This window comes from Bos indicus x Bos taurus, chromosome 23, assembly GCF_003369695.1.
Source record: "Bos indicus x Bos taurus breed Angus x Brahman F1 hybrid chromosome 23, Bos_hybrid_MaternalHap_v2.0, whole genome shotgun sequence".
Taxonomy (NCBI): Eukaryota; Metazoa; Chordata; class Mammalia; order Artiodactyla; family Bovidae; genus Bos; species Bos indicus x Bos taurus.
The window spans coordinates 48,976,910-48,999,938 of NC_040098.1; the positions used below are offsets into that span (position 1 = coordinate 48,976,910).

The window sequence follows — 23,029 nt, forward strand, 5'->3', positions numbered from 1 at the left end:
GTATCAATGTGTTTGGAGAACCTGTATTTTGTATTTGCAGTTCAGATGGCTTTTTTTGGCAGACAACTGGAAGCCTGTCTTGGTAGTGATAATCCTCACAAGCCAGAGCATATCTGCTCTATTCCAGTTTTGTAGGCCTGCCTTAAAATATCTGTAGTGCAATCTTATTAACTCTATTAGAAGGCTAATCTGAGTCAGAAAATGTATACGTTTATTTTTATATTTGTCATAATAACTTAAACTGAACTGATCTGTTGCTCAAAGATGTCCTTAGAAGACTTACTCTTGTGAATATCTAATCCGTATTAAGTATTGTTTGCAAGACAGGATCCTATTATTTTTAATGGCTCTTAGAAAAATACTGTTCTCATGGGACTGGAAATTCTCTCTGTCATCTTTTCTCCAGAAAGAAGAAAGGATTATCTAAGCCAGTGTGATTCTCAAACGTTAGCATTCATCAGCCTCAGCTATGAAACTGCAGATTGCAGGGACCACCCCAGAGTCTGATTCAGCAGGTGTGAGGTGGGGCCTGGGGATTTGCATCTCCAGGAAGATCTTAGGGACTCACTGATGCTCCTGGCCCCAAGGTCATGCTTTGATAAGTACTGACCTAAGCAGGTCGGGAAGATCCCCTGGAGAAGGGAACAGCAACCCACTCCACTATTCTTGTCTGAAGAGTCCCATGGACAGAGGAGCCTGGCGGGCTACAGTCCATGGGGTCAAGAAGAGTTGAAACACAGCTGAGCAACTAACACTTTCATTTTCACTTTTAGCCTAAGCAAAGATGACCTTCAGTTTGGCTGTTAACCAAAGCATGACAAATTTTGAATTAGTAAACACTGCGTAAATCAGTGTTACTGTGCAGTAGTTTATCCACTATACAATGTTTTTCTTGAGCTTTCTTTTTTTAAAGGCAGCTTTTGCACCATCTTGACTAATCCGTTTTTTTTTTTTTTTTTTACTTCTAGTTTTGCTTTTCATTAATCTTTAGGTCCATTTTCTCAATGTGTGTTCTGGGAGCATCTTTGATGTCAAAGCATTTTCATGGTAATATGAAGACACCATTGCCTTTTTCACTCTCATTCTTTCCCAGGTGTACAGTGGAGTTTTCCCGTGAAGCCATGTGGCATGTGACAGGGTAATTGCTTTCATGATTGATGGAATATGGAAAGCACAGTGGAGAGTCCTGCTGTCTTCTATTAAGCCAGCATTAACAATATTTGCAGAAAGTGTAAACATTCCCACTTTTCACTAATTTTTCATTTTGACAAATGTGGTAATTTTGTATTAAATTGTCGCTTATACTGACATAATACATTTATTGTTTAAATGAATTAGTAAATAAATATTTTTGAATGTTCTCAGTTGTAATTTCTAATACAATGAATATTGATAAATATAAAATAGATTCTAACACAATAAATATAAATGTAGATATTGTATTTTTAATACAATAAATATTGATTGTTATTTAAATGAATTTGTAAATCAATATTTTTTATGTTCACACTGTGATTTCTGATGCAATAAATATTGACAGATACAGCCTAACAAACAAAAGCTTTGGGATATCCTCAATAATTTTTAAGACTGTGAAAGCATCCTGAAAATCAAAAAGTTTGAGAACCACTGCTTTGAGTTTTTAAGAGTGGTATTCAGCATTTTACCTAAAAAGTAATCCAGATTCTGTGTCTTTATTGTGACAAGTCTGAATTGTGTATATGTAGGATACAAAGATGACACATTCTAATTTGTTCCCGAATCACTCACCTTGTGAAGAAGGGAGCGCAAACCCCCCAGACATGAAAAGAACTTCACAGCCGACGTCCAGAATTCTCAGTCTTCTGGCTCTGATGGTAGAACTTCTCCCACATCAGGTAATTATACAAAAATCATATTTTTATTAAGAAATATCAAGGTTGGACAATCATGTTATGAAAGAAAAATAATGGAAGGAATGATACAGATGGACAGGGAAGCCTGGCGTGCTGTAGTCCATGGGGTTGCAAAGAGTTGGACATGACTGAGCGACTGAACTGACTGATACAGATGCTTAAACCAACCAATCAGCCCTTCCTTCTTCCCACTGCTTCATCCTGTCTTTTTTCATCACCTAATTCCCACAAATCAACAGTAAGATAATGTAGTAGGACTGAAAAAAATAAGAACTTCAGGCAAAGCCTGTCCCTCAGTGCTTTCCACGTGTTAGGAAAACTCCCTCTGAGCAGTAGTCTTGGGCTCCAGCCCGGCTGCTCCTAGTGATGAGTTCACATGGCTGGGCTGTTTACCCAGTCTGATCTGAAGTGCAGCTCTGGGGCAGGGTGGGCAGTGTGGAGCTGTGTCCATGGGAAGAATGAAAAATGAAGTTAGTGTCCAGTGAGTTCCAGACATGGCCTCTCCACCTCTTGGCTGTGTGACCTGGCCAAGGAAATTTTCCTTTCTCAGCCTTAGCTGCAGTGGTGTCGCTGCTGCCCTGGGAAGTGACAGACCCTACGTTTGAAGGGCATGATGCTCGGAACAGCTCCTCAAATTATTGAACTCTCTTTCTTCCTCTTCCCTCTGATTATTGTATGTTTCTTTGAGCTTAAGTGCACTCCTCTGAGCCAAAATTTGGCAACGTGGGTTTGCTGTGTTCCTGATCTGACACAGGAACACACTACACACTACACTACTATTTTCTTTCAGCTAAAATTTGTTGAACGCCAGCATTTATTGAAGGCTGGAAACCAAGCTAAGTAATTTTAGCAGAGACCCCAAATTGACGGCCCAAAGACTGTGCCCGCCTGAAGTTTTGTCTTCATAAGGTTTGAATTTGAAAGTGTCGCCAGCGCTTCTTGCTGCAGCCTTTCCATCACCCCCGGCCCTTCAGACATCTGCTTTCTCACCATATTTGCTTGATTTTCTCTTCTCTCAGCGGATGCTGCTGTTCTTTCTCAGTCTTATTTGCTGGCTGCTTCTTCTCTCCCAGACCCCTCAGTGAGCCATCCATCAACCCTCTACTTAGTAGATCTCATTCCAGGCCAAACAAATACCTGTTTGCTCAAGGCTTCAAGATCAGAGACTCCATATGTGATATGCCCTCTGCTAATACAGGGTAAGCCTCTAATAGGCACTGGACAAATATTTGCTGGCTGCCCACCCTGTCCTTGGAGGCATTTAAATTGACTCTGCTTTTCATGGATTATCTCATTCAACTCTTACACCATTAAAAAAAATATTATCAGGCTTTTTTTTTTTTTTTTAAACATGGAAAAACAAACAGGCCTAGAATAGTTGAGTTTCTTGTTCAAAGTCTCACATAAGTTAAGTGGCAGAATGAGTTTCCATTCCGTTTCAGAGCTGCAGTAGACGCTTTCCACTGTGCTCAGTCGATCAGTTGTGTCTGACTCTACGACCCCATGGACTGTAGCCCACCAGGCTCCTCTGCCCATGGGATTTCCCAGGCAAGAATACTGGAGTGGGTCACCATTTCTTTCCCCAGGGGATCTTCCCAGCATAAAGATTGAACCCATATCTCCTGCATTGGCAGGCAGATTCTTTACCACTGAGCCACAAGGGAAGCTCTAAGTGGCAGAACTCAGATCCAAACCCAGGTAGTCTGACTCTAATGCGTGCACTTTTGACCCTTAGGTTACAAGGGTCTTCACTGTACAAGTACAGTGTACAAGTATCTTCATTCTGGGGGCCACTGAAATGTCTAGAGTTTCAATATTATTAAAGATGTCTCATTGTTCTGGTGTCAGGTATAACAATTAGTCTAAAATTTGGATTTGTAAACTGACTAGGCTAACAGGAGATGTATCTATGAATGTGTAGTCATTATAGTTACTATCAATGTGTATTAACTTCTAGCAATTATCCTAATTTGTCCCACTTACAATTTATATGCAAATGTGAATCTAAATGAATTATTTCCACATTAACCTGTTATTAGATGTCTTATGATGAGTAACTGAAGAATTGAGTTCAATATTTTTCTTCCTTCTTTTGTTTGGCCTCTTCTTTTGCATGGAACGTTTAATTTGTATTCTACCCTTCATTCTTTTAATTTTATTGAAAACTTTTTAAGAAAGCTTCTCAAAACATTACCCTTAGGACATCATCAATCCTGATGCTGAACATTTCAAAGAGAATGAGAAAGTTAGTGATATGCCACAAAAATTGAAGAGTTTTCATCTTAAAAAGAAAATTTTAGATAAAGAGGTATGTATTCTTCATTCTAAAAATTATATCATTTTTAGTGAAAAAAGAAGTAAAAAAAAAAAGCTAGTGTAAAAGTATAAAGAGGCTCCTAAAAACTTTGGATTTTTTAAAATAATTATTTCAGGGGACAAGATTAGCTTTACTTTGACTCTAAGGAGGCCTTTTGTTCAACACTTGACTTGTTTTATAACCTAAGTATGTCTTAGAAAATCCCATTCATCTACCCAAAAACTGGTATGAGTATCTGTTCACTTTTAATGGTACCACTGATTCCTGAAGATAAGTATATTTTGACATTCCTATAGGGCTTCCTTGATAGCTCACCTGGTAGAGAATCCGCCTGCCATGCAGGAGACCCCTGTTCCATTCCTGGGTCCGGAAGATTCCCTGGAGAAGGGATAGGCTACTATTCCAGTATTCATGGGCTTTCCTGGGCTCAGACAGTAAATAATCCACCTGCAATGTGGGAGACTTGGGTTTGATCCCTGGATTAGGAAGATCCCCTGGAGGAGGACACTGCAACCCCCTTGAGTATTCTTGTCTAGAGCATCCCATGGACAGAGGAGCCTGGGGGTCTCAGAGTCAGACACTACTGAGCAGCTAAGCACAGGACATAGTTATTACAAACTTTATCACTTGGAATAGTGGATACATTGGAAACAGATTTTATTTCTCAAGTGAGACAAGTAAGGGAAGGCCCTTGGGACTTCTTCAGTCAGTCTCTCGGCTAGTGGTGCAGAGGTGGAGAGAGAACTAGGAGAGCCAGGTAAATGTTGTTGTTCAGGTGTGCAGTCGTGTTCGACTCTTTTCAACCCCATGGACAGCACGCCAGGCTTCCCTGTTCAAACTTGAGTCCATCGCGTCAGTGATGCCATCCAACTATTTCATCCTCTGTCATCCCCTTCTCCTCCCGCCTTCGATCTTTCCCAGCATCAGGGTCTTTTCTAATGAGTCAGCTCTTTGCATCAGGTGGCCAAAGTATTGGAGCTTCAGCTTCAGCATCAGTTCCTCCAGTGAATATTCAGGATTGATTTCCTTTAGGATTGACTGGTTTGATCTCTTTGCAGTCCAAGGGACTCCCAAGAGTCTTCTCCAGCACCATAGTTCAAAAACATCAATTCTTCAGCGCTCAGCCTTCTTTATGGCTTCCCTTGTAGCTCAGTCAGTAAAGGATTTGCCTGACGTGCAGGAGACCCAGGTTCAATCCCTGGGTTGGGAAGATCCCCTGGAGAAGGAAATGACAACCCACTCCAATATCCTTGCCTGGAAAATCCCATGGACAGAAGAGCCTAGTGGGCTGCAGTTCATGGGGTCTCAAACAGTTGGGCACGACTGAGCGACTAACACTTCTAGCCTTCTTTATGATCCAATTCTCACATCCATACATGAATGCTAGAAAAACTGTAGCTTTGACTAGATGAAACTTTGTTGGCAAAATAATGTCTCTGCTTTTTAATATGCTGTCTAGGTTGGTCATAGTTTTTCTTCTCGAGGAGCAAGTGTCTTTCAATTTCATGGCTGCAGTCATCATCTGCAGTGATTTTGGAGTCCAAGAAAATAAAGTCTGTCACTGTTTCCATTGTTTCCCCATCTATTTGTCATGAAGTGATGGGGCCTGATGCCATGATCTTCGTTTTGTGAATGTTGAGTTTTAAGCCAGCTTTTTCACTCTCCTCTTTCACCTTCATCAAGAGGCTCTTTAGTTCCTCTTTGCTTTCTGCCATAAGGGTGGTGTCATCTGCATATCTGAGGTTATTGATATTTCTCCTGGTAATCTTGATTCCAGCTTGTGCTTCATCCAGCCCAGCATTTTGCTTGATGTACTCTGTATATAAGTTAAATAAGCAGGCTTACAGTATACAGCCTTGACGTACTCCTTTCCCTATTTGAAACCAGTCCATTGTTCCATGTCTGTTTCTAACTGTTGCTTTTTGACCTGCATACAGGTTTTGGAGGAGACAGGTAAGGTGCTCTGGTGTTCTGATCTCTTTAAGAATTGCTTGTCGTGATCCATACAGTCAAAGGCTTTAGCGTAGTCAATGGAGCAGAAGTAGATGCTTTTTTGGAATTCTCTTTCTTTTTCTATGATCCAACTGATGTTGGCAATTTGATCTCTGGTTCCTCTGCCTTTTCTAAATCAATCTCTGACCATAGTTCTTCAGGCACTCTGGCTATCAGATCTAATCCCTTGAATCTATTTCTCACTTCCACTGTATAATCGTAAGGGATTTGATTTAGGTCATACCTGAGAGTCCCTTGGACTGCAAGGAGATCCAACCAGTCCATTCTAAAGGAAATCAGTCCTGGGTGTTCTTTGGAAGGAATGATGCTAAAGCTGAAACTCCAGTACTTTGGCCACCTCATGTGAAGAGTTGACTCATTGGAAAAGACTCTGATGCTGGGAGGGATTGGGGGCAGGAGGAGAAGGGGACACAGAGGATGAAATGGCTAAATAGCATCACCGACTCAATGGACGTGAGTTTGAGTGAACTCCGGGAGCTGGTGATGGACAGGGAGGCCTAGAGTGCTGCAATTCATTGGGTCGCAAAGAGTCAGACACGACTGAGCGACTGAACTGAACTGAGCTGAATGATCTAGTGGTTTTCTCTACTTTCTTCAATTTAAATCTGAATATTGGCAATAAAGAGTTCATGATCTGAGCCACAGTCAGCTCCCGGTCTTGTTTTTGCTGACTAAATAGAGCTTCTCCATCTTGGCTGCAAAAAATATAATCAATCTGGTTTTGGTTTTGACCATCTGGTGATGTCCATGTGTAGAGTCTTCTCTTGTGTTGTTGGAAGGGGGTGTTTGCTGTGACCAGTGTGTTCTCTTGGCAAAACTCTGATAGCCTTTGCCCTACTTCATTTTGTACTCTAAGGCCAAAGTTGCCTATTATTCCAGGTATCTTTTGACTTCCTACTTTTGCATTCCAGTCTACTGTAATGACGGAGAAGGCAATGGCACCCCACTCCAGTACTCTTGCCTGGAAAATGACATGGACGGAGTAGCCTGGTGGGCTGCAGTCCATGGGGTCGCTAAGAGTCGGACACGACTGAGCAACTTCACTTTCACTTTTCACTTTCATGCATTGGAGAAGGAAATGGCAACCCACTCCACTGTTCTTGCCTGGAGAATCCCAGGGACGGGGGAGCCTGGTGGGCTGCCGTCTATGGATGGGGTCGCACAGAGTCGGACGCTACTGAAGTGACTTAGCATCAGCAGCAGCCACTGTAATGAAAAGGACATCTTTTTTTTGGTGTTAGTTCTAGAAGGTCTTCTCGTTCTTCATAGAACTGTTCAGCTGCTTTGGCAATAGTGGTTGGGGCATAGATTTAGATTACTGTGATACTGAATGGTTTGCCTTGGAAATGAACAGAGATCATAGTCATTTTTGAGATTGCACCCAAGTACTGCATTTTGGACTCTTTTGTTGACTATGAGGCCTATTCCATTTTTTCTAGGGGAGTCTTGCCCACAGTAGTAGATATAATGGTCCTCTGAGTTAAATTCACCCATTCTGGTCCATTTTAGTTCACTGATTCCTGGAATGTCAATGTTCACTCTTGCCATCTCCTGTTTGACCACTTCCAATTTGCCTTGATTCATGGACCTAACATTCCAGGTTCCTATGCAATACTGTTCGTTACAGCATTGGGCTTTGCTTTTACCACCAGACACATCCATAGCTGGGTCTTGTTTCCTCTTTGACTCAGCTTCTCCATTCCTTCTGGAGCTGTTTCTCTGCTCTTCTCCAATGGCATATTGGGCACTTATCGACCTGGGAAGTTCATCTTTCAGGGTCATATCTTTTTGTCTTTTCATACTATTCCTCGGTTTCTCAAGGCAAGAATGCTGAAGTGGTTTGCCATTCCCTTCTCCAGTGGACCACATTTTGTCAGAACTCTCCACCATGACCCGTCTGTCTTGGGTGGCCCTACATGGCATGGCTCATTGCTTCATTGAGTTAGTTGAGGTTGTGATCCATGTGATCAGTTTGGTTAGTTTTCCATGGTTGTGGTTTTCAGTTTGTCTGCCCTCTGATGGATGAGGATAAGAGGCTTGTGGAAGCTTCCTGATGGGAGGGACTGGCTGTGGGGAAATTGGGTCTTGCTCTCATGCGAAGAGTTGACTCATTGGAAAAGACTCTGATGCTGGGAGGGATTGGGGGCAGGAAGAGAAGGGGACGACAGAGGATGAGATGGCTGGATGGCATCACTGACTCGATGGATGTGAGTCTGAGTGAACTCCAGTAGTTGGTGATGGACAGGGAGGCCTGGCGTGCTGCAATTCATGGGGTCGCAAAGAGTCGGACACGACTGAGCGACTGATCTGATCTGATCTGATCTGGTGGGCAGGGCCATGCTCAGTAAATCTTTAGTCCAATTTTCTGCTGATGGGTGGGGCTGTGTTCCTTCACTGTAGTTTGGCCTGAGGCCAAACCATGATAGGGGTAATGGCTGTAATGGGGACCTCCTTCCAAAGGACTTATGCCAGCATGCTGTGACTCTCAGTTGGGAAAATGATAATAAGACTCAAACAGGAGCCATTTTTAATCTGAGAGGAAAACAGAAGTGACCAGTTTACCTGGCTGAACAGTAAATCTGGGATTCAATTTCAATACTGTACTAGCAGGAAATGACTTCTCTGAACTGTGAGGTGGATAGGAAATTTGTTGCAAGTGCTCTGGAGAACCTATCTTCTGGCTAACCTATAGAGAAAAGGACCAAGGAATAAACAGGCATGCAGAAAAACTACTGGTCTCCACTTCTTAAAGCAACCTTCTAAAAGAAGCCTAGTTGAGGGTTCAAAAGGGATGTTGTGCTTAGCTGCTCAGTCGTGTCTGACTCTTTGCCACCCCATGGACTGTAGCACGCCAGGTTCCTCTGTCCATGGGGATTCTCCAGGCAAGAATAGTGGGGTGGGTTGCCATGCCCAAACCAGAGGTCGAACCCAGGTTTCCCACATTGCAACCAGATTCTTTACCATCTGAGCCACCAGGGAAGCCCAAGAGGGATGTTTCAGAAATACAATTTCAGATATTTATGTTCTCTTGGTAAATTTCTGTGTCATTACTGTAATATTGGCAGACAAAATAATGTGATGTCTGTCATTTGATTGAGTGAAGGGAGTTGCAGGGAGGAGGAAGTGCTTGGGGTATTAATGATACAAGATTGATCATTAACTGTCAATAATTGGAGCTGAGTAATAGTTATATGGGGCTTCATTAGTTTTTTCTCTTTTTTCGAAATTGTTCATAATAAAAAATTCTGTACAGCATACTTTATCACTGATATTTGGAGGAGTTAGAAATATTGAATATTAAAGATCTATTATTATTATATGGAACATATAAGAAATGATACTGAATTGTATCTAGAAAAAGTTGGCTAATTTTTTCTTTAAAGCAGAGTCTTAATAGCCTGGCTGTAAAAGCAATTGGGTATTAGAATAAGCTCTGCGGAGCTCCCAAGCCCTCCCTCATGTTTGGTGACTTACAGGACTCACAGGACTCAGCACACAGTCATTCTCCCAGTTATGAGGTATTATTACTGCGAGAGGATTCAGAACAAAACCAGCAAAGGGGAAAAGCACATGGAGCAAAGTCCAGAGGAAACCAGGTGCCCTTCCCTTCCCTGGCAGTGAGCTGTGCAGCCCATGTGAAGAGTTCCCAGGGAAGCTCACTGGAGACTGAGTGTCCAGGGTTTCTATCTGAGGCTGGTCGCGTAGGCACGCACCCTCTGCCTGCCACGTACCAAAACCCCAGACTCTCCCAGTGGAAGGAGGCGTTCAGCATAAACCACATCCTCTGTGCAAATAGGTTAGACGCAGTGAGCCTTCATACCGGGAAATGATGGAGACTCTCCCACGATCCAGGTTCCTAGAAGCCAGTCAGGGGGCACCTTGGCGAGCAGGCCTTTCTGGGGGCAGCAGTCTCAGGCATGTTGTGTGAACTCTACTACACAGGAGCTCGAAATACAAGACACCTTTGAGACAGGGGTTGGGCTGTTCATGGTTTGGTGATTTTATTAGAAATGTTACTGAATGTAGTCTTATTTCCTGTCTCTGAAATAGAAAATGCCTTTTTCCTTAGCTACTGAAACATAAAGACAAAATCGCAGCTTTCAGACAGTTACTTGCTAATGAAAAATCATGTCAACATCAGGTTCCTGGGGTGAGTTAAACATTCACCGTGTCCTGTTTCTCTAATACAAAAATGCAACTTTAGATCTTACATTGAAAGCTTTCTGTTATTGAAGCCACTGGAGAGCTCTCTGATGGCTTAACTGATAGCATATTCATTGTCAAATGTTCCAAGGAAAGTGAACATATTGGAAGTGGACACAAACATGTTTCATGGCAGGTTACAGAATTTGACTCCAAGGAAGCCAAGAATGTCAGAGACGTGCCTGTTGTACTGGGAGCCAAACTGAACCAGCCCCACAACCTAAACGAGGAGCTTGATTTTTTGGTAAGAAACACCTTTCGTTGCTTTGCTAGCCTTTTTATGCACAACACTGTCTTAATAACGAGTTGTGGAAATGATCTGCCTTCAAAAACTTTGCTCCTTGAAATGGTCACACGCTGGCATAGTAGCAGTATTATTCACCCCCACAAATATAGAACTGAAGTTGGCACTCTCAGGTTTTGAAATTTTAAATATTGTCCCACATGATTTCTGTTTAGAAAATTTTTTTTTCTTTCAAAATGCAGAAATTTTCAAGTATGTGCAAGTTTTTAATAGTGAATGAAGAACATTTATATTGTGGCACATACGACCACCATTCTTAGAGCAGTAGGTGTTTACAGCAATCGAGATTAAGGGGGTGCCAGGGAAATGGCACACGTCCTTTGGATGGCACCCAGAGCCATCACAGGGGAGTGGTGATTGTGGGAGGGGTGGAGCTAATGGCGGTAATCATTTTGCAATATATCAGTGTATCAAATCAACACGCTGTACACCTGAAACTTACACAACGGTTGCATCAGTTATGTATCGATAAAGCTGGAAAAAAGAAGATAAAAGCAGCTAAAAGAGGAAAAATCTGTGGGAAGAAAATTAAAATATCTTGGTATCTAGAAAGTTACAATCCATTTGGATCCCACTATATAGTGAAAAAGAGGTTAATTAACTTAATTGGTTTTTTAACGTTTATTTATTTCTGGCTGTGCTGGGTCTTCATTGCTGCGCAGGCTTTTCTCTAGTCGTGGCGAGCCGGGGCTCCTCTCCAGTTGCGGTGCTCAGGCTTCTCTTGTTGCAGAGCGCGGGCTGCACGGGCTCTAGGCATGCACGGCTTCAGTAGTTGCGACTCATGGGCTTAGTTGCTCCGCGGCGCGTGGGATCTTCCCGGACCAGGGATCGAACCCGTGTCTCCTGCGCTGGCGGGTGGATTCTTAGCACTAAGCCACTAGGGAAGCCCCCATAATTTCTTTTTTCATCTTTAGAGAAGTCTATCGTATTTCTAAATTGTTAAAGGTCAGCATCCTGTACTAAATTCATTGCATAGGAGAAAGGGAAAAGCCCGATGCTGTGAGGGCTTATAGTTTTCTTCCTTTCTACTTCATTAATTTTCTTCATTATATAGGTAATTATTGACTTCCTTGAAAGGGTAAGCAAGGCTAGTCAGTATGGAGATATTGATGGAAAGTTACATCAAACGGAAGCCCTGCCTCCAAGGAATCTAGAAAAGGTGAGATATATAGATAGCTGTTTGCAAGGACTAAAGGGAACCTTTTTAAAAAGAGGAGGATCCCGTGACATCCAGGTGGGAGAAGCGCAGAGGAGAGCCCACGGGCTGGCAGGGGGCAGATGAAAGGGGGGCAGGCCCTGTCAGCAGCTTCTGAGCTTCAGGCACAAAAGAGGTTTGGAATGGACCGCGGTCTCCCCTGGGGTGGGAAGCTGAAGTGAGAAAACGCTCACAAATGGCAGCATCTCAGACACACTATGTTGCCTCTTACATGTGCTGCAGACTTTGTTGTACAAACTATATTTCAGAGGAACCGAATAACTCATGAGGGAGAGCTCTTCGCTGGAGAATGTGAGCTGTTAAAAGCAGAAGAGGGACTTCCCTGAGGGTGCAGTGGTTAAGACCTCGCCTTCCAAGGAGGGCGGTGCCAGTTGGATCCCTGGTTGGGGGCTAAGATCCCACTTGCCTCTCGGGCAAAAAAATAAAAAAACAGAAAACAGAAGCAGTATTATAACAAATTCAACTGAGACTAAAAATGGTCCACATTAAAAAAAAGCAGAAGACACACCTATAGAAAATTACATCTTGCATCCCTGAATAAAATAAGGCATCTAGGCACTTAGAATGGCTGCTAAAACCTGTAAGTTCAAGACTTACAAGAAACTTTTAATGACCCACAGCAGAGCCCTCTTGTCCAGCTTAACCGCACAAAAGGTGAGGTGTGCCCTTGACTGCTTGAGGCATGGAACGGGCACTGTCCGTGGTGTCTCACCTGAACCCACCTGAAAGCAAGCTTCTAGACCACACAACTCCTGAGAGGGTAAGAAGCACATCAAGCTGACCGTGATAAAAATTCCAAACGTGAGAAATGCTAGTCCCTAAAGGACTGGCACACGGAAAGGGAGGGAGAGGAAAGGAAGAGCTGCTCTCGACACAGAGGTTCAAGGTGATGGCGTTCAGTCGCTAAGTTGTGTCCCACTCTTTGCGGCCCCGTGGACGGCAGCACGCCAGGCTTCCCTGTCCTCCACTGTCTCCCGGACTCTGCTCAGATTCATGTCCGTTGAGTCAGTGGTGCTAACAATCTTAGCCTCTGCCACCCTCTTCTCTCTACTTCTAGCCATGTCCTTTAAAAAGCGTTTTAAATTCTCTTCACCTTGGGTTTATCTGTTAAACTGAGGTAATATCTGTACTCCCTGCTTTAAATAACATGTGCAGTCAGAGGAATGGGACCCCGATTTGATATTGTCCCCATTAATATATCTATGTAAAGAGAAAGAGCAAGAAAGCTTGTTCTGCCATTGTTTCCTGTAGGGCAGACTTGTAAACATATGTAAATAAATATGTTTAAATAAACATTAGAACATCAATGGCCACTCTTAACATTGTTATTTAAAGGGAACATTTCTGTCCTTTTTCTTCTATAATTGCTTTGAAAATTAAGGTAACTGTGGGGGAACTTGTGAATACTCTTTCTTGGTAATTTATCCTAGATATCATTTTTAGAAATACAAACTTTAAATTGTTAATGCAAGAATACAATATTTAAATTGTTAATGTTAATTTTTTGCAAATAAAAATTGGACCCCCCCCAAAAATTTAAAAACCCCCCCAAAAAAATTGGACCATAAGTCAGAATGTGACACACGTTGAGCTGGACCTTTCAAAAACTCTCATTTATACACGTGAGAATATTGATGAAACCTGAAAATGTGTCATCAAGCAGCACATCAGTGCTTCAGAGACAATCAAATATCCACTGGTTATATATGGAAAGAAGATAGTCTATCCATTGGTTATGAATGGAAAGAAAAGACTTGGGACTAATAAGTACTTGTATTTACTAGTAAGTGTCTAGTTGTTTGCAAAGCTATTTCATTGTATTAAAATGTAGAAAAGCTGAAACACCTTTTAAATTTCTGTTCATGTGTTCTAACTGCAGTCTAACTAACAGCCTCTCTCAATTCACCTATGGTACAAATCAGTGTAAGGGAATATTGAAATAAAGTATAGCTCACTGTTCTCATTGTTCTTAACATCAATACATGATTTTCATGGCAGTTTCCAAGTTATCATTTTTGCTGATGTTGCTCCATAGATTGCAAAATTGGAAAATCTTCTAGAGACAAAAGAAGACCACTGCAACAGACTCACTGAAGAAAATGACAAGTATCAAAGACATTTAGGCAACTTAATAAATAAGGTACAGATTTTCTTATGCACATATATTTTTTAAACTATGTCAAATATTAAAACATTAGAATTTGGATGCAAAAAAGGGATCTGAAGGATGACGTAACACATTTGTCTCAATTCCATTCACTTCATCATGACTTTGTGTTATTTTCCTTTTAGCTAAAAGCTAGCAAAGAACTGTATGTGTGCATATAGCCTTCTGTTGTCAGCAATTTCTTAGTCTTAGCCTCACCGATTCACTTGGAGGGTCCTTCTAAATCTCGCCAACATAGTGTTCTGGTTTACCTTTTAAAACCTCATTGTGGACTCTGACCCTGGGTTGACACATACACTACTTGTATGGATCACAGTTGTTTCACTACAGTTGTCCTTTTTTTGATACTTTTTCTGCATGGTGAACAGGCACATTTCAGTTCTATTTGTATCCATATTCCTGATTTCAAAATACAAGGAAGATGTTCTGCCAGTTGTAAAACCTTCATTCACAGGAGTCATATAATTGAACTTCAACTTGTGCAGATTCTTGAAAAGCAAAAAAATGAACAAAACTAAGTAAATATCTTAGAATCGATCACAGAATAATTGTTTCAGCTAATGTTTCCCAAGGTTACATCTTATGAGGAAATAATCAAATGTGCTGACCAAAGACTTGTGATATCCCACTCCCAGATTGCACAGTAAGTTCAAAAAACTTTATTTTTAATTTTGTAAACATTTGCTGGTATGTCACTTTCTGACTTGCTGAGTTCATCTTTTAGACTCCTACAAAGAGGGAAATGTGCCATTTTGTAAGTAAAGAAGACCATTCTTCAATAATGTGTTTATTCTATTTAATGTCTGGATTACTTGAACACCCAGAGTTTCCTCTTCCTTCTCAGAACTCCCTTTGATGTGGGGGTGGGTGGGTGGGGAGCGAGGTTAAGGAATTAGTGAGAAACATCCAAGAATTTTAGAAGATTATCACCACAGTGTTCGAGTAAAATAACCTTGGTATCCTTAGAATTTATCCATATACGGTTTTGAATGCACCCCAAATGAAACGTATCATGTACCAAACAGATTTTCTCATTTATTGAGATTCAGAGTGAAATATTCCAAAATTAGCGTTTTAAATTCTGCAAAGTTTTTCCACTTATTTATTCTCTTTATTTCTTACATGCTCTTTCCTCCACCCTTCTCCCAATTTCATTTGTACAGCGCTTGCTGTCATTAGAGCTTAAGCAAAAGGTCTAATCTTACACCCCCTAAAATAGGAGCTTTGTATAGTGCTAACTCACTACAAGATAACTGAAATAAATTGTAGATAAAACACACACACAAAACAAAAAGCAAAGTCATCAATACAGAGAACCTGCTGGTGGTTACCCGAGGGGAAGGGAGTGGTGAGCGGGGGAGACGGGTGAAGGGGGTGGGTTGTGTGGCGACGGATGGTGACTGGACTTCCGTGGTAATGCTCTGTAGTAGTGCATGCTGCTGCTGCTGCTGCTAAGTCGCTTCAGTCGTGTCCGACTCTGTGCGACCCCAGAGACGGCAGCCCACCAGGCTCCCCCGTCCCTGGGATTCTCCAGGCAAGAACACTGCAGTGGGTTGCCATTTCCTTTTCCAATGCATGAAAGTGAAAAGGGTAAGTGAAGTCTCTCAGTCGTGCCCGACTCTTAGCAACCCATGGACTGGAGCCTACCAGGCTCCTCCGTCCTTGGGATTCTCCAGGCAAGAGTACTGGAGTGGGGTGCCATTGCCTTCTCCGGTATTAGTGCATACAGAGGTCAAATTATAATGCCGTACACCTGAGATTTATATAATAATATATACCAATTTTACCTCACTAAAAAATAAAGAATGGAGAAGGAAATGGCAACCCACTCCAGTATTCTTGCCTGGGAAATCCCATGGACAGAGGAACCTGGCGGGTTACAGTCCATGGTGTTGCCAAAGAGCTGGAGACCACTTAGTGACTAAACAACAGACAAGACCAGAGAAGAAGTCACTGAGAAGTTGCTGTAATTCAAATATACAGATCCCTTTGAACAGAACAAAAGCTTTCACATCATTTAAACACAGAGGAAAAAAAATTGGAATTTATGGTTTAAGATTGTGTACTTGTTTACATTGAATTTCAAATCAAAGGACTTAAAAAAAATTTTTTTTTCCATAAGGGCTGCAACACAAACATATAAATATTTCCGTTTTTAAATAAAACAATTATCTTTGATGTGTAAAAAAAATAAAGAAGACAATATAAATATAAAATAGTACATTCAATAATATAAAGATAAAATAAAGACAAATATATAAGGAGGTGTACTTATTTCAGAAATCTTAAGATTCAATATTGTTAAGACTTATTTCTCCCCAAGCTGATCTAGATTTTATTTTTATCTTTTAAATATGTTTTATTGAAATATAGTTGGTTTTCAATGTTCTGTTAATTTCTGCTGGGCAACAAAGTGATTCAGTTATACATATATATGCATATATATATATGTATATGTATATACATATATATATACACACACACACATTCTTTGGAAAGGATGCTGAAATTGTTGGCCATCCATTTGCAAACAAACAAAAAAAACAAAAACACTTTGATTTATACCTTGTATCACATGCAGAAGTAACTCAAAATGGATACTAGACCTAAATGAAAGAGCTAAAGTGTAAAACATTCTCAAAATATAGGAAAAAGTTTCTGATGTTGGGTTGATGTTGTGTTAGGCAGTGATTTAAATATGATACCAAAAACATGATTCATAAAAGAAAATTTTGATAATCGTACTTCATCAAAATTAAAAAACGTTGGCTCTTCCATGGACATCATTAAGAGAATGAAAAGACTAACATGAAAGAATATGTACAAGTCATATATCTGCTAAAGAACTTGTAATCAGAATACATAACAGACTCTAAAAACCCAAGAATAAGGAAGCAACCCCATAAAAATGGGCAAAGATTTGAACAGACACTTCACCAAGAAGATGGATACATGGATGACAAGTAAGTACATTAAATGATAGTCAACGTCATTAATAAGCAAATTAAACCCCAGTGAAGACCACTACACACCTATAAGTGTGCCTAAAAGACTGACCATACCAGGTATTGGCAGGACATGGAGCAACTGAAATGCTCATAGCCTCCTGGTGGAAATGTAAAATGGAGCAACCTCTTAAAAAACAATTTGGTGCCTTCTTTAAAAGTTAAATATACCCAATGTATGATTCAGCCAACCCACTCCTGTGTATGGATCCAAGAAGAAAGAACACATGTGTTAACACAAAAGAGAATTTCAAGGTACCCACTTCAGTATTCTTGTCTGGAAAATCTCATGGACTGAGGAGCCTTGTGGGCTGCAGTCCATGGGGTTGCAAACAGTCGGGCATGACTGAGCTACTAACAGTTACTTACTTACTTACTTATTTGTAATAGCCCCAACCTAGGAACAACCTAAATGTCCCTCAAGTGGTGAGATGACAGACAAATTGTGACATGGCCACACAGTGGAATTCTATACAACAATAAAAAAAAGAATGACCTCTGGGTAGGTGCAACAGTGTGGATGAATTGCAAAATAATTAGGCTGAGTGTAAGATTTCATTACACAAAATTCTAGATGGTGCAAAACTATAGTGAAAGAAAGCAGATGAGTGGTCATCCAGGATGTGGGGGCAAAGAGGGCTGGGAAGGAGGGATCACTCTCCTTCTTCACCACTGGAACCTTTAAAGGGAAAAATTAATTAAATAATTTGAGTTGCTAGGAAAGAATTCCAAGTTCCCATATAGCTGTCTTCCCAGGTGGCTCAGTGGTAAAGAATCTGCCAGCCAAACAGGAGATGCAGGAGACACAGTTTTGACCCCTGGGTTGGGAAAATGTGGAGGAGAGAATGGCAACCACTTCCAGTATTCTTGCCTGTAAAGTCCCATGGACAGAGGAGCCTGACGGGCTACAGTCCATGGTCCCGAAGAGTTGGACACAACTGAACTCCTGAATAGACACAAGATGGGTGGATGATGTATAGAAAGCTAGACCATCATTAAATTTATCTACTCAAATCCTCCAGCGAAGTTAGCTTAGAAAAGTCCATTTTAATCATAAACTTCAGTTGTTTCTTCTTTCAGTTTAGAAGAGAGAAATAAACAGTTGGAAGATTTAATTAGAAGGTCCAGAGAGAGAGTCAGAAAACCAAGGTAAGTTGTTTCTTTTTCTAAATGATAATGTCTTTAACTTTAGAATATATGCATAATAATGTTAAACATTTTTAAAAAACACCTTTTTCCTTGTCTTAATTTGAGACAAACAAGATAAACTATGTAAAAGTGCTTGGTATCTTGCCTAGCGTGAAATAGTTGCTTCATGTCTTTTTGTAGGACCTGAATTGCAAAGCAAGGTTCACTGCCCTCAGGGAACTTATGATCATTTCTAAGAAAAATACTATGCAGATTATGAACTAAGATTTAGTTTACAATAAAACAGCTTACCCAGATCTTATGATCAGATTTTCTTCCACTGGTATGAAATCTTATAATCTGTTATGTTATTAATAGAAGACTCTCAGCTCTCAGTATTCGACGCTACAAAGGTGTATGCCCAAACCCTAAGGGGTTGATTAGAACCATCGTAGGACGTTGAAATGGAACTCTTTCTGGTCCAGTTCCTAAGATGCTCATTCGACGTTCACCAGTTCTCTGTCTTAACCCTCCTCCACCCCCACCCCACTTGCTTCTGTTTTCTTTGACGTTATGCTCTCTCTGTTTACTGCAGACCGAGAAGTCATCCGAAGCCCCTGACCGTGGTAGGTCATGCTGATTGACGATCATTATAAAGAATGCGATGTTTCCATGTCATTGTCAAATTACACAAGATTAAATAAGAGTTCCTAAAGTTATATTTCAGTAATGTTCAGCACAGCTTACCCCTCTGCCCCACATAAGGGCCTCTGGGCTGTGATTATAGCTGGTCCCGCAATTGGAAGCCCCTCCCTTAATTGTATTAGTCCCCTTGATGTCCCAACAGTTTGAAACAAAAATGTTGATTCAAATATAGTATTAGTATTATCTGTGGAGTTTATCTGTAGGTTTTCCTTGCACCCGTTTTTTTGTATGTAATCAAGAACACACTGTTTATGGAATAGGAGTTCTGTATGTGATCAAGAATTCACATGTAATCAAGAGTTAGCTCTTCTGTTCCCAAATGTCTGTCCTGCAAACTTATTTTTTTCCTTTCATTTTTAGATGCCAGTTATTTTAGAAGGAAATAGAAATGATTTAGATTAAACAGAACTGAAGATTAACAGTTAATCATTTTTGTCAGCCTCTCCAGGAGCAGAGTCATTACTGAGTACTGTACCCAGATCGATCCACACAAATGATACATTAAAATCTGTATAAGTAGTGAAACTTTACAATCCAAAAGTATGTGATTATTTTTCTTCTAGTTTCTTCCTGTGAACAATCAAACATATTCTAATATAAAATAAACAAGTGGATACAGTGTCTTCTTTTCTGAATACCTGCCAAGTTTCATTCCTACAGCACAACAGTCTTGTATTATTGTTGTTTAGACGTTAGGTCACATCTGACTCTTTGCAACTCCATGGACTGCAGCCTGCCAGGCTCCTCTGACCGTGAAATTCTCCCAGCAAGAATACTGGAGTGGCTTGCCATTTCCTTCTCCAGGGGACCTTCCTGACCCAGAGATCAAACCCACGTTTCCTGTATTGGTAGGTGGATTCTTTACCACTGAATCTTTACCAGGAAAGCCTATTGCCAGGCCTTTAATAACATTATGAAATTGTTCTCTTATCTCACCCCAACTTTTTTTTCTTCTCTGGCCAGGCATCTCTCTCTACTATCAATCAAATTTAAAAAGACTAATGCTGAAATCGTTTGGAATTAAAACCCAGGTGACAGGAGATCTGACCCTTGTAACTTCCACCTTAACATATTTTGAGGAATTAGTTCCGAGTTTAAAAAAATGAACCAGAGAAGCTGATTTTGTAATATGTATTGGAAAAATGAATGTACATAACAAATATATTATCTTTTTGATAAATCCCAGAGCCAGGGTGGAGGTTTAATTATTGAATGAAGATATACCTTGAATGGAGGGGAAGAAATTATTTTATCTCACTGAAATTAGCTTTGCACTTAAATTAGGCAGGCAAGTTACAAGGGGGAAATATATGGAGAATCTAATCTGGCCCCAAAGGAAGTGATGAATAATTAAAAAAAAAGTATTATTATTGATATTATTTTTGTTGAGGAATTTTATAAGACATCTTATATGAATGTTGAAACAAAGTTAATTTCTCAAATTTAAGAAGTTGCAATACACTTTAAGACAAACCATGAGAAATGCAAATGAAGTTGCAGCTATAATCATGCTTCGTTTGAAAAATGTAAGCTCTGAAAGCTTTGGAAGTGATCAAGTTTTAAAAAGAGACATTATTATTAGTTCCATGGGGTTCTCTAGGGAAAGTTAAGGTGTGCTACAAGAAAGACAAATATTGTCATGGCTAACATAGCATCTGGACTCTGCACACACACGTGGTGAGATCTTTGGAAGGGACAGGTTAACACACGCTGTCCACACGCAGGGCTGTGTGCCTAAGTGCTGCACTCACCACATGGGCTACTAGACGTTCATGACCTTTACCTCCAGGCTGTCTCACAGTGAACGTACCTCCTTTGGCACACGGCTCAGGGATGCAGCATCTAAGCCAGGGCTTCTCCCTATAAACATTTAGTGACTTTCAACAAACCATGTGAACAGCCTCTATGTTAGATGCCAGAGTGAAAGTGAAAGTCACTCTGTCGTGTCCGACTCTTGCGACCCCATGGACTGTCCATGGAATTCTCCAGGCCAGAATACTGGAGTGGGTAGCCTTTCCCTTCTCCAGGGGATCTTCCCAACCCAGGAATTGAACCGGGGTCTCCGGCATTGCAGGTGGATTCTTTACCAACTGAGAGATGCCAAAGGTATCATGAAAAGCCAGGCAGAGATGGCCAAGGACCACACGATGTATCAGAGAGATGGATAATTGATTCTTTTCTCGATTGGCACATGGGTCTGACCATGTGGGATGCTCTAGAAGCATAGATGAATTGGCCCTGGACATGATGATGAGAAAACCTCAGGGCAGGTTTTGCAGAAGTGATGATGCCTGAGCCCGATCCTTCTCGCTGACTAGATGTTCCCCAGGTAGACAGAAGAGGAAGCTCCTTTCACATAGCACAGCAGCCCGAGGTACCCTGTGATACTCTCTGAACCACAGGTAAAATCTAAAACCTGCCTTCTTCATACGGCAGGAGATAACCATGATCATCAATAGTCTTCCATGCCACGTGAAGAAGTGTGAACCTTGTCCTTGTGAGAAGCTCTGAGCGATTTTACGTGTAGGAGTAATGTGGTCGATTATGCATTTTGAGGGACTTCCCTGGCAATCCAGTGGTTAGGACTGCACGTTGTCATTGCCAACGGCCTGGATTCTATCCCTAGTCAGGGAACTAAGACCCACAAGCCATGCAGCATGGCCAAAAAAAAAGAGAAAAACATTATGCATTTTGAATAGTGATGTATGAAGTGTAGTGATGGTGGATGATGCTAGAATCAAAAGTACCAGATAAGATGCTACAAGAAAAATGGAGGCCAGAAACAAAAACAGTGACAGAGGAAACAAAAGGGAAGTTACGTGTGCAAAGCGATTTCAAAGACAAATGAAAAGGATAGGTGATCTTTAGCTCTGAGAGTGAAACAGGGAGGCGGTTAGGACGTCCTTGCTGGGTGAAAGAGCACAGAAGTCTTTGCTTGCATATAATAAATGTAACTTTTTTTTTGCTTGATAGTTTTTCACTTCTTATTAAGTCTACGATTGAACTTAGGTTGCAAATTTGTGAGGGAAAGATGTCACTTGTAATAGTACAACAAATGCAACAGATATTTTCTGAGTTATCACCAATGTCAGGTGCTGTTCTATATCATTGACTAAAGGTACAAAAATCCCTGGTCCCAACATGTGACAGACAGGTGATGTAATAAACTGTATATTGTATTAGAAGACAAAAGGAGCTATAAAAAAAAAGAGAGAGAGAGAGAACAGAGAAAAGAAATGGAGAGTGCAAGGGAAGGGCTGGGGGTTGTAATTTTAAGCTGGGAGTGAGGGTGAGCCTCACTGAGGACGTTGGTCCTTGAGCTAAGACTTAAGGTCAGGAGAAAGTTATTTAGCTACTCTGCTACCTGGGGAACACCCAGAACAAAAACCAAGGTTTAACAGACAGCATCTAATGATGCTGAGGGAAATCTTAAGAAATGAAAGAAAAAGAAAGTTCTGCCAAGGAAGTAAAATAACAGAAGTGGAGAATCCACAGTGAGTTTGCCTGAGCTATAAGAATGGGAATAACCAGGGTACGGTGTATTTCTGGAAAACACAGATCTTCAAGGAGGTAGATGAGTAAGCAAGAGAAATAAAGCATAGAGGTGTGGGGATCCAGCGAGGGGGAGGGCTCTGGGTCGGTTCCCAGGGAACACTGCTCATTACGGGGAGAAGGGAAATGGCAACAGTGCACAATTTGTGGGTACCCAGATCAGGGCTAGGATTTTACTTCAATAAGCCATAGGCTACTGTGTTTTATTTTTGTGCCAGTTGGACAGTCACACAGATCTGTTTTCTGTTTGTATGATCTGATTTTCACATCAATCCCACCCCAAGAAGGCACACTTTGCCCCTGTTGCACCTTTAGTGGCTAACTGTCTAAAATTCCAGTCCCAAATAAAAATCTATTAGTAACCATTTAATAATAAAACTAGAGTCAAAGTCCCAGTTTAAGCCTAAACTGCATTATCCTCGTATGTTCAGTCTCTGGAGAAACACATCCTGAGAACTGGAGCCACAGACCTTACTAGGGATCTCTTTAATATCAGGAATGACAGTCCTCTGCCAGAAATGAGC

General features: G+C 41.0%; 1 protein-coding gene across 2 annotated transcripts in view; it reads left to right on the forward strand.

The window, feature by feature from the left end:
* The window catches only part of CAGE1 (cancer antigen 1), a 37,542-nt gene extending 17,862 nt beyond the window's left edge, over nucleotides 1-19,680 (forward strand). The window contains exons 4-13 of one of the 2 annotated variants that reach the window (XM_027525305.1): nucleotides 1,728-1,877; nucleotides 4,096-4,203; nucleotides 10,295-10,375; nucleotides 10,565-10,672; nucleotides 11,787-11,891; nucleotides 13,984-14,088; nucleotides 14,688-14,758; nucleotides 18,201-18,269; nucleotides 18,844-18,874; nucleotides 19,314-19,680. In XM_027525305.1, coding sequence (XP_027381106.1) covers nucleotides 1,728-1,877; nucleotides 4,096-4,203; nucleotides 10,295-10,375; nucleotides 10,565-10,672; nucleotides 11,787-11,891; nucleotides 13,984-14,088; nucleotides 14,688-14,758; nucleotides 18,201-18,269; nucleotides 18,844-18,874; nucleotides 19,314-19,355 — 870 coding nt within the window. In that variant the 3' untranslated portion in view covers nucleotides 19,356-19,680. The remainder of the gene's footprint in view (nucleotides 1-1,727; nucleotides 1,878-4,095; nucleotides 4,204-10,294; nucleotides 10,376-10,564; nucleotides 10,673-11,786; nucleotides 11,892-13,983; nucleotides 14,089-14,687; nucleotides 14,759-18,200; nucleotides 18,270-18,843; nucleotides 18,875-19,313) is intronic. The other variant, XM_027525306.1, reaches the window with a different exon arrangement.
* Nucleotides 19,681-23,029: the final 3,349 nt, after the last annotated feature.